The sequence below is a fragment of the Pinus tabuliformis genome, chromosome 8, assembly GCF_031772625.1.
Source record: "Pinus tabuliformis cultivar Carrire ecotype Pingquan chromosome 8, CPIR1, whole genome shotgun sequence".
Classification (NCBI taxonomy): domain Eukaryota; kingdom Viridiplantae; phylum Streptophyta; class Pinopsida; order Pinales; family Pinaceae; genus Pinus; species Pinus tabuliformis.
Window position 1 is genome coordinate 342114488 of NC_142294.1, and position 12604 is coordinate 342127091.

A 12604-nucleotide genomic window follows, 5' to 3' on the forward strand; every position below is an offset into this window, starting at 1 on the left:
ATGAACTATAGAGGGGGGGCAGGACTACAAGCTGGTGAAATGCAGTTCTTCAATTATATGATCGGAAAAAGGGAACAATGTCGGGCAGTTGGAGGGTAAATTGAAAATTAAGGCTGAAAATGATTGTTCAATAGTGAATTTTGAACAAGGGGACAATGTGGATTGTTTTGGGCTAGCATTTACTGAATGACAGTGTTTAATTTAGGATTTACCATGTATTTAGTGGATAACTCTACAGAAAAATGGCATGAACACGACAAAATAGGTAAATTTCGGCAAATACCTGAATAATTAGCGCCGAGCGCTGCCGGGTTGAGCAATGGATGGAGAATGTAGCTGAATTGGTGAGTGGCGGCATCCCAAACTTTGAATTCGCAGCGTGGAGGCAATTTTTGGAGTGAACGAGTAAAACAACTCTCTCTCTTTTCCAGCAAAAATGACACAAAATGGTTCAATTGCGCGTTTATAATGACAAATTTGGCATGTATGAGTCTTTGGCGCTTTTCCGCCGATGACGTCATCTGCGGGGCTCAGGTATGGATGATGACGTGGGTGCTGAGTTTGAAGCCAGCGTGGCGGGACACGGTGGAGGGATGTGGGGGTGGCAAGGTACCGTGGAGGGTGACATGGCGTCGTGGTGGGGGCTTTGGGTATGACGTCATTATGACGCGGGACTGACGTGATAGGGGAGGCGGATTACGGGAGGGTGGTTTCCGGGTTCCCCGCACCACTATTGGGGAAAGGTGGTAATGGGGAGAGGGGCTCCGAACAACCTCGGTGGTCGCCACGCGTCCAGCGTACGGGAGAAAAACCACCCGCTCCCCAGACGCTAAACCGTGGCAGGTCCAGGACTAAGATTGACCGCCCACCTTTGGATTGGGGGCAGCAGAAGATCGGCGGCTGGCGGGCGCCCCGACCCAGCGTGCAAGTTTGGGTGGGGACCCGCCAGATAATAAAATAATCATTTAAATGCTGTGGGTTTAGAACTTTGGGTTAGGAGGGTTTTAAAGCGCATAAGGGTTAATGTGTCGGGGTCGAACAACATTTAACATTAGGTTTGAGCGCGGGTGGGGGATTTTTCATAGGTTTTTTCGGAAAAAGGGTAGGTGAGGGTTTAGTGTAGGCTATTAATCTAACCAGGGGTTAGAGTAATTCCCAAGTAAGGGTTGACTATAGTCCCTGATGGACTAATGTCTCCCATATAAGTGCTAATTAGCTATAATGCTAAAGGGGGGGGGGGATATTTATATATTTTCTGGGTTCTTTGCATAGAATGCTATAATAGTAGGGGGAGGGGTAGCGCTTAGGGATTTATATAGTAAAATTAGAAATTAATATGAATTGGGGATGTGAGAGAGGGGTAAAGAGCTAAGTTTAATGAGTAAACTTAGTTTTAGAAGCAGATGGGAGTGGAGAATGATTTTACACAGGAAATGTTGCTTCCTTTCAGAGAGAGAGGTCACAACTTGACATGAAATTTACAAATGAGAGATGTAAGAAGAACTGTTTAGGCATATCCTACAGTCCTCAAGGGGATGTTAGTAAGAAAATTTTGAAGGGTATGAGGAAAGTTAGTGATGGTTTGGTAGTTTGCCAAATAGGCCATTGCTCTTGCCTTTCTCCCACTGGTGAGATCAGATGTGACTTTTCTCATGCCATATGCTTGGATCTTGCTTTCCGCAACCTTCAACTGCCTACCCTGCCTAATATGCCTAACATTCTTTCTTCCTTTGGATGGGTGCACTTAGCCTTGAAAACCCTGATAATTCTCTTTTCTTTTTGTTGTCCTCCTATCTAAGTCTACCCTTATGACTTCCAAGGGCCCAGATTAAGCAGTTGGGCTCCTTCCTTTCTCTATCCACCTAGTCATCTGTCAAGCTTGAACTTTTTGAGCAGGTACTTCCTTTCTAGTCTAAAACATGCAATTTAAAACATGGTATGGCCCAGCTTAAGCTGTTGGACCACCCATCAAAGTAGCAGTGGAATTTTGGATTAGCCACTTTCATGGTCTTTATTTGGGGTTCATTTCATTTATTTTTTCTTTGACCTGTTCATTTTCTAGCCTTTTGATTATTCTTTTAAGGCATACCCTCTTTACACTTTTTAACTGTCTGTTTTTTCAAAAAAATGGAACTTTAGTACCACGGAAGATGAACATTTTTTGGCACTTCCACTGTCAATCATGAGAAATGAAAACCTATTGGTATAGGAGGCTAACATTTTACACGACACACTATATCTTGATCCTTAATCTCTGCAACCTGCAATCATATCAGCTAGCAGATATTTAACACTGGAACTCTATCTATATGAAGATAAGATGTGCAAATGTTCCTCTACTAGGATATTCACAGAAACAGTGTCAGAAGAGCATAGTTATTTAAGGCTGCGTGTATAAGATTTCAATAGAAGCTATGCATGGTAGATTCTACCTGCCCTAACATAATTCACCCAAAAGATACAAAATTTATCTGACAAATTGAATTATCTTAGACAACGTGATTGTTATATGAGAAGGCATGCATTGGGCTTAAGATTGTAAAATATCTTATAACCTTTTCCAACTCAGTCTGACCATATCCATGTACAAGATTTGTCCATGACACCACATCTCTTTCAGGCATTCTATGGAATAATTTTTGTGCTACAGAATTGTGCACAAAAGTGCACAAATTCTTATGAATTCTAAGAATGATGTTAAAATTGAAACAAGGCAGGGTGCAACCATTTGGTTTCCATCTCTGTTACAAGTATTCCATGTTAGAGCAGCTATCCATTGAATATATGATAGGTCTTGCCTTTGTATAGAGGCCCTTTTGGGCCATGATCCATTTTCCTTTGAAAATATTACATTTTCCTGCATCTTTCTTTGGATCGATCTGAATTATCTCTAAAACCTTGCATTCATTCCTTTTAATATCTTGAATTTAAGACATTTTCTCTATGCTACTTCTTGTGTTTACATTGTCGTTGTCAAAGAAATAGTGACTGGTATGGGACCATTTTTATTGTATAGGCAAGAACAACATGAAATTGGGTTTAGGAGCTCCAAGGCCATCAAATATTGAACTGAATGATCGTCCGGGATCATATGTACCCACAACTCTTTCAATCAAGGAAGACTGTTAAATTGAGAGAGAAGACATTAGAACAAAATGGAAGGAAGACAACTAGTTCCATATCAACAAAGATTTCTTTATGTGAAAATAACTTTGAATTACAAATCATAAGGCCTAGGTTATCCATATCTACTAAAACAATTTGCAGAGTAATATGGTAGCTTCATTAACTTGGGAAATAAACATGCCACTGAAAAATTTGAAGGAATGGTGGAAAATTAGCAAGAAAGGAGCAGGGAAATCTTATATAATTTCATTGGCTTCACATTTGAACATTATGTTGTTCTAAACCATGATACCCTAAATTCATATATTAATTCAATGGATTTCATTAGGGATATTGTCTGAAACAATGCCCTATCCTTGAAGCAAAGTAATAGAAGAGTACTGCCATTTCTGTGGAAACTGTATATGTTCTGAATCTTATTTCTTGATAAGTTAATGTCGGATATATGATCTGTTCACTATTTATTTATGTGAATGTTGTCAAAGTTTGCTTCTGATATTTTTTCCAGTTGATAGACAACTTTCAAGACTTTTGCTGACTGCAAAACACAATTTCATGAACAACACACAACCAAACAAAGCAAAGCAAACTGTGTGAATGGAAAATAATGCCAAAGGGAAAAGAATAATATCTTAAATCAGTGAGAATCTATGCCCATGCAACCTACAAGATTTGTACGTGCTTAATATTGTCATAAATTCTACACCAATTGGGCTTCACATAGACCATTTTTCTCAACGCACTCTTAGGTAACTCTTACATTTCCGAAATCTTCATTGATGACTCTTCCCTAGCTAGTATTCATTAATATCTGACTTGAAAACCTAGAAAAAAAAGTGAATTTTGACCCATCAACTGCAACAAAAAACTAAACCATTCGACATTACCCAATTGTAGTTCTGTGTGCTAAAAATGAAATTGCAGCATTAAAACAATTCCAGTCAGTCATGACCCTGGACCCTGTGTCTAAAAATATTATAACTATATTGGCACCTAACACAGTAATATCCATGCTTGCAATTACTTACGTGCTTATTTGTATCACTCAGTGTCGGAAGATCAATATGAACTTGAGTGGCATGCATTCTAAACAATGGACCAACAAGAGTTGCACTGTTTTTGACATGACACACTATATCTTGATCCTTAATCTCTGCAACCTGCAATCAGATCAATTAGTAGATATTTAATACTGGAACACTATCTATATCAAGATAAGATATGCAAATGTTCCTCTGTTTTCAAAGCCTTAATTTATATTGGAGGAGGGAATGACCAATGTCTTTTTATTTGCATTTTTGTTATACACTAAAAGAACTACTAGTACCCTTTTATCCATAATTTCTCTATACAAGGAGCATAGATTTAAATTTCCCAAAAAACAATAACCTGTTACAATTTTACAAAATGTTAAAAGACACAACAACATGAATACAGGATATGCCAGCTTCCTTTTAAAAGCTTTTCACATGAAATGGAGCTCGAAACCAGATCTGCATAATCTTATATAATGTGACCATGATCTTGCAACTGATGCATGAACTCCCTCTCCTGGGTAACAAATCTGGCTAAAGCAAACTTCCCAGCACTTTTATAGGCATCTATAACTTCCTTGAACGTGAATTCATTTGGCTGAAAACCCTTATGTTTCATTTTGTAAAACATTCTCCTAACACCGTCTACCAACCCTAGCTTCTCATAGCTAATTGTCATACTTGCATAAGTAATTGTATCTGGTTCAAGACCTTTGGATTGCATGATCATGAACATGTTGTAAGCTTCATTAATCCTCCTAGCACTACCAAGTGCATATATAATAGCATTGTAAGAAGACACATCAAAATCCAACCCAGAAGCTCTCAGTTCATCACAAGCTTCGAAAGCTTCAATATGCATCCCCATTGCAGAAAAGATTGTCATTCTCAAGGCCTGAATACCATGTGGAAGCCCACTTTTACATGCAACATCGAGATGCTCTACTGCCTCCCTTGGAATGCCTCCTCTCTTCAGAAGAATGCCCAGTGTTTTGTATGTATTCTCATTGGGTGAAGCCTTTAGTTTTAACATTTGATGAAAAACTTCAGCAACCTCTCTCAATCTTCCATCTGCAATGAACAGGCTAATGAAACTATTAAAAGAAAGAACGTTAGTAAGAAATCCCGATTCTAACATTTCCTTTGCAATTTCAGTGGCTTCATTAAGCCTTCCATTCCTTTTGTATAAGGACAACATCATGGAAAGGAAAATTCATTTTCCCGCTGCTTTTCCTTCAAGACTTTGAATACTTCTTGTGCTTCAGTCACCATATCAGTGCGAGCATAAAGGTCAAGCATACAGCCTGATAAAAAGGCATCTGGCTAAACACCCAATTTCTATATGCGTTTGTACGTTTCATGTGTGAAGCAGACAGTACAAATAGTGATATAACAGCACAAGGCTGCACTGGCTACGCAGCCCTCAGGCAGGAAGAAAGACACGAAACCAAGAAGAAAGACACATTTCGTCACTACAAAGACACGTTTCGGTTCAGTCACTGCGAAGAGTCTCATCGCCAGGAGGCCTGGCCTTTCATGGCCCATTGCCAAATCCTCCCTCTCTGTCTTCCAACTGGTGGAAAAAATAATATTTTTCTATGAAAAAGACAGATTAAATCAACAACAGAAAACACCCCAATCGTCTAACACACAAAATCAATGACTCAGGATCGCACATGTCACATTTTAAGGATGTCTTTCTAAGAGGGAACGCCTTACGATGTAAATATGTTGTCGCTATTATAACTTAATAGTTGTAATATTATAACTTAATAGTTGTAATCTAGATTAATCTTGATAACATGCCGCTATTATAACTTGATAATTGTAATCTAGATAATATGCTATCATGATAGCTGTCTAAATTAATTTTGATCTAATTAACCATTCTAATCCAAATTTCCAAAAATTTATACCGCATGGAAATTTCCATGATTTTTGCCACAGTCGAATGTACACAAGGTCGAATGGTCCACGCATGTTTACATCCTCTTCCACCACAGTATTACTTTCGGCATTCCGATTCCAATTCTAATTATAGTACTCTACTGTAATTCGAAGCAGTGTGTCGATTTTGCAACCCTCAACCCTCGTCCATCTGACGATTTCCCTTTCCCATCAATCCAGCCTGTTGCTTCTCGTGTTTCAATGATGTAATTACACGCATGGTATCAGAATCCCATATTTATCAGAATCCTTGACAGAGCCTACTGGTTCGAACTTCTTGTTCAATATGTATATGTTGTTAAACTTGGCTGATTCTAGCAAACAGGCAGCTATTCTATTTCATTTCATCGGTTTACTATTCATCACCAATTTTCCTTCTGTTACATCACAGATTAGCTCACATGCCTACGGTAATGCCTCTACTTATGCCAATGGAAGTACTTTTTCGAGCGACTTGAATAAGTTAATGGGTGATCTAATGAAGAACACACCTCAAACAAGGTTCAACACTTCTTTTTATGGCAAAAGTCCTAACAGAATATATGGCCTCCTCCAGTGTCAAGGTAACATATCTAGCTAAGACTGTTCAATCTGTTCACAAGAAGCAAACAATAGTGTTATACAACTTTTTGGAAAAGACGTTGGCGCTCGAGTATGGTTAGAAAGATGCTTCCTGCGATATGAGAACTTTGACTTTTTTCAAAGCTAGACACCAATGGGACTTATCTGGTTATGGTAATTGAAATTAGTACAAGTAATGTATACAATTTCAAGACCACTACTTCAAATCTGCTTTTCAACGTGTCTGATGAGGCCTGCAATTCTGCAAATAAGGGATTCACTCAAGGCTCAGCTACATGTTCTGCCAATGGTACCGTTTACAGTTTAGTTCAATGTTGGAGAGATTTATCTAGAAAGGACTGCAGATCTTGCTTTCAACTACCAACGAATAACCTCCACCGATGTCGTTCTCTGAATAGAGGAGCCCAGGAACTATCGGGAAGCTGTAGGGTTCGATATGAAATATACCCTTCTTTTAACACTAGTACTGTTGGGAATAGTGCTAGTCCACTTTCATTCTCTAACTCCTCCCGGCCAAACCCTTCTGCCCATATGACTCAGGTGACTTAGGCGAATGGAGCTTCACACACCACGTCAAGTAATCCCTCATGGCCAAATCTAATTTTATGATTTCCTTGCTTTTGGGGATTATAGAAATTAATTGTAACTTCAATGTCTGTAAATAGCAATACAATGCATTACATGGTTTTCTCTACAGAAAATTCTCTGGGGATTGTGGCAGGCGTCTTAGTAGCGTCAATGGTCTGTTTGTTTGCCCTGAGGAACAGACTGAAATCTTTCTTTTCACGGAACCCAGTAACATGTCAGCAGAATGAAGGTAGAATCAGAGGAATTTATCTCAGATTTTAAGAATAATTGACCTTATTCTTGTTTATCTTATTCTGAACTTATCTTGATGGCAGATTTTAAGAATAATTTTCAAAATATTCTAAATCTACCATCTAGAAATAAAATTGAATCTATAACCAGGCATCTCTTTAACACAACCCATTCATATTTATGTTATCTAATGAAATTAGATTCGTATTTGCCTCTTCTTTTTCTATGTAGAAAAACATGTTATTGATCCAGAATCGACACTAATCGAACATGAGAAAATTATTTTCACCTTAGAAGCACTCACAGAAGCAACGGATAATTTTCATGAAAACATGAAGCTTGGAGAGGGAGGCTTTGGCCCTGTATACAAGGTATTTACCTACCCACTATTGTTTGCAAGTTTAATGCTATCAGTTTACATCATCTTCCAGATAGAGGAACAGGAACAGGGATTTTTACATGGTTTGTTGATGGACTGATTCTTCCAGGGAATAACGAGAGACATAAAAGAAATAGCAGTGAAGAAGTTGTCTGTAAGGTTTGGACAGGGCAAACGAGAGTTTATGAATGAATTGAAGCTTGTTACCCATGTTCAACACCAAAATCTGGTAAAGCTGCTCGGATGTTGTGCCGAGGGTCCTGAAAGGTTGCTTGTTTATGAGTATTTGCGAAACAAGAGTCTTGACACCTTCCTGTTTGGTATGTCATTTTGAATTTTGTTTCCTGTATGAGGGAAATATGATCAATTTTTCATAAATTAATGAGATTGATTATGTAAAAGGTTTTGAAAATTACTATTCTTTGAATACAAATACAGATCCAGAGAAGAAGAGACATCTTGATTGGCAAAAATGCTATAACATCATAATGGGAATAGCTCGTGGTCTTCTTTATCTTCATGAGGATTCACAGTTGCCAATAATTCATAGAGACATTAAAGCAAACAACATTTTTCTTGATGAAAGGCTGAATCCTAAAATAGCAGACTTTGGGCTAGCAAGACTCTTTCCTGAAGACGAGACTCACATCCAAGCAAGAGTTGTAGGGACATAGTGAGAATATTTCACTCTACCCTTCTCTTCTCTATGCAATTTATTTGAAATTAATCAATTTGTTAAACAGCTTAACATTTATGCAATCATGTGCCACAATCACTCCCAACTTATTTGAAGAGTTTCTTATTGGAGTATGTAGCGGTTACATGGAACCAGAGTATGCAATGCAGGGGCAACTATCCCTGAAAGCTGATGTGTATAGCTTTGGAGTGTTAATCCTTGAGATTGTGACGGGAATTAAAAACAGTGATATAAATTTTTCCCTAGAAATGCAAAGCCTATCAGAATGGGTAAGAATTCAATTCATGATTTTTTTTGGTATGAATAACAGTGGATTGCAATAAATCAGAATAATGATGATTTACCTTGGATGGGATGCAGGTATTGATATTACAGAAGCAAGCGTGTCTTCTGAGTATGATTGATTCCACAGTAATGGAAACATGGCAGCAGGAGGAAGTCGTAAGATGCATTGAGGTTATTCTAACATTTCTTTTGCAATTTCAGTGGCTTCATTAAGCCTTCCATTCTTTTTGCAGGCATGGAGATTACAGAAGCAAGGGTGTCTTCTGAGTATGATTGATTCCACAGTAATGGAAACATGGTAGCAGGAGGAAGTCGTAAGATGCAGTGAGGTTATTCTAACATTTCCTTTGAAATTTCGGTGGCTTCATTAAGCCTTCCATTCTTTTTGTATAAGGACAACATCATGGAAAAACAAAATTCATTTTCCTGCTACTTTTCCTTCAAGACTTTGAATACTTCTTGTGCTTCAGTCACCATATTAGTGCGAGCATAAAGGTCAAGCATACAGCCTGATAAAAAGGCATCTGGTTCAACACCCAATTTCTGTATGTGTTTGTACGTTTCATTTGTGAAGCAGACAGTAGAAATAGTGATATAACAGCACAAGGCTGCGCTGGCTACGCGGCCCTCAGGCAGGAAGAAAGACACGAAACCAAACCAAGAAGAAAGACACATTTCGTCACTTCGAAGAGTCTCATCATCAGGAGGCCTGGCCTTTCATGGCCCATTGCCAGATCCTCCCTCTCTGTCTTCCAGCTGGTGGAAAAAATAATATTTTTCTATGAAAAAAACAGATTAAATCAACGACAGAAAACACCCCAATCGTCTAACACACAGAATCAATGGCTCAGGATCGCACACGTCACATTTTAGGGATGTCTTTCTCAGAGGGAACGCCTTACAACATAAATATTATCAATTTTACTGTGGGCCAATATTATGGCTTATCAATATCATATACCAAAAAACAATAACTAATTTCAAAATCAAATAAAAAGTTATGAATATTTTATTTTAATTTTATTTTATAAAAATAAATAAATTAAAACTTACAATAAGCATATTAAAAGATTCATAACCACCAATATTCACCCCATTTTCCCATGACTATCATTAACTTGTAAACTGGGTTTGTTACCATGGGCCATTACCATGGCTTATCAATACCACTTGCCAAAAAACCACAACTCATTTGAAATCAAACTATTTGATTTTAATTTTATTTTATAACATTGTTTAAATTAAATATAACAACAAAACGTTATGGGGAGATGTTATAATGGTATAAATCTTTGTAAACATTTATATGTAACTCAATTAAAAAAGAGTAAAAGGTTAATAATAATTGCCTAGAGAGGTGCTCTCGAGTCTAATATGTTGTAATGTCCTGTAAATATTTCAAGTCGGTCAAAATAAAATAAAATTTAAAATTATAATTAAAAGATTATAATGATAATTATCTATAAAACATTTTAACTTGGAAAATTACATAAAACTAAAACTAAAACTAAAAATAATATAAATTATAAAATCATAATTATAATTATAATTAATAATAAAACTATCCTATGTCCATCTTAACTTTGGATCTACAGGATCAAATCTCTTGATATGTAAACATCCTTTCGAGTGAAAGGAGATTTGATCCCTCTTGACATTTGGTAGATAACTATTAATAGTATAATGAGCACAGCCATATAAATTAATATCAATAGAGATAAATTCATAATCAGTATCAAATTGCTTATTTAACGAAACATTTAATGTTTTCAAATTTAAATAATTAAATTATAATTTTATTGTAAATAATAATATGATATTGTAATGAGAATTGTTTGCTTGGAGTATGCCCCAGAATTCTTCTGCTTGGCTAAGAGTATGTCTTCCTTGTACATAAGGAAACAAGTTAACGACTCAAGGTCTAAAGACATCTAGTAAGAGTGAAAGCGTGCACCCATACAAACCACTAGTGGGTCATTTTAAGTCGTGTGGTTTTCCACGAATAATGGTGATGAGTTAGCTTGAATTTGTGGATAACAACCAAAGATGGGTGTCCTCATTATTGGTTTGACAATTGAGTTATGATAGGTTTTCTCATTGTTAGAAAAAAAAATGATAAACATTAATAGAAATAAGTCTACAATAGGTGTCAAAAAAATTATTTTGTAAGACATCTCATATTATTATTATTATTTCGAAGTTGAGGGGCTTCTATCAATATCAAGAGGATATTACCTCGTTGCAAACAACTTTCAAAACTCTCCCGACCTCACTCCTACAAGATTTATTGGCCAGAATAAAATCACCAAAACTAGTAACAAATAAATAATGTTGTTGTCGTTGTGACAAGAAACCTCTAAAATTTGGTCTACACTAGAATTTTGGAGCCTACTGTGGATCTTATAACTGTTCGTATCATAGTCATTTTATGATCAATTGATGCTTTGTTAAGTGTTCTAGTCTTCTAGTCTTCTTCTTAGATTGTAAGTGCCAATGTCAATTGTGCACACATGCTCAATCTGCAACAAGTTCATGAGCGCATTCTTTTATGCAATCTCGAATAGGAATAAAACAAGTCCATCAAGATAGTGTTTGTGAAATTCTCTACTTATGTCAACAATCACTGCACAATTTCATTGAAAATCTCTCATGTTTGGTTGTGATTGTACTTCTATTTCGGTGACTTTTTCAAGCTATCACTTTTGTACACCTTCACTTCGCAAGTGTCACTTTCATTTTATGACAGTCAATTTTTCTTGTTTTCACTTTAATCTGTGTTATTTTGATGTTATCTTCACTCTGGCATGTGTTGTTTCCAATGTCATTTGCATTTTTCAAGTGTCATTTTCACTTTCCTCGTACTGTCGCATAAGAGTCATCATTTTTGTCCCAAAGTGTAGCTTAAGTGTCACACTTAGATGAGGTTGTTGTATTGTCATGACATTGAGGGGATCATGTTGTTCTTGTCTTCTTAGTGATTTTTGTCATTGATTGTTATGAGTGTGTGATCATGCTCAACGTTTTTCCTCGCTCACTTAGACCTCACTAATCCCACACTTACCCAAATTATGAAAACTTCCTCCTCGAGTGACCTGGCTTCACTTAGCACTCTTGAAATATGAACTACGCAGTCTCATCCCTTAAGCTCAGACCTTGCCTCTTGTAATTTTTCAATGCACAATTCCTTCGTCCCATAACTTTGCGCACTACAAAGCCTCAGTGCTCAACCCTGACCCTTGAACTCCAAAAATTCATATCTTAGCCTCTATTTCAGCTACATCTACACATTGTGCAATCTCATGCCTCAAGCTTCCATCCTAACTCCTTGAAGTGGACAACTACAGAAGTTGTAGGCCTCTCTCTCTCTAAAATTGTGCAGTGGGAAACCTCAAGCCTCAAGCCTCAAGTCTGCCTCCTTTAACCCTATAGTCCTTACCCTTGACATTTGTAACCATTCACTATCCTATCCCTCAGCCAATCCCTCAGTCTAACTCCTAGTTCTAGCTTAGTAAGTAGTTTTCATGAAGCATGGTAGACTAAGATTTCATCATACTGATGTCGTCTCATCATGTGTGGTTTATAGTTATAGTTATTATATCATGTCATGGTAGGATGATGATAAAAGAGAAGAAGAAGAAGACCATGATAGAAGATAGCCATGCATCTACAAAGATAAGTTGATCATTGAATGAGAGATGAAAGGGAATCAAAATCCGGCAATAGCTAAAGATCAAG

The 12604-nt window shown here is 37.1% G+C and overlaps 1 protein-coding gene across 1 annotated transcript; it reads left to right on the plus strand.

Annotated features, from left to right (window-relative positions):
- The first annotated feature begins 6839 nt into the window (after window positions 1–6839).
- Window positions 6840–9171, plus strand: LOC149235543 (cysteine-rich receptor-like protein kinase 44). Its single transcript, XM_089368589.1, has 8 exons — window positions 6840–7229; window positions 7355–7484; window positions 7740–7879; window positions 7997–8207; window positions 8326–8560; window positions 8631–8853; window positions 8945–9025; window positions 9103–9171. The coding sequence occupies exons 1-8, from the start codon at window positions 6840–6842 to the stop codon at window positions 9169–9171; spliced, it is 1479 nt and encodes a 492-aa protein (XP_089224715.1).
- Window positions 9172–12604: the final 3433 nt, after the last annotated feature.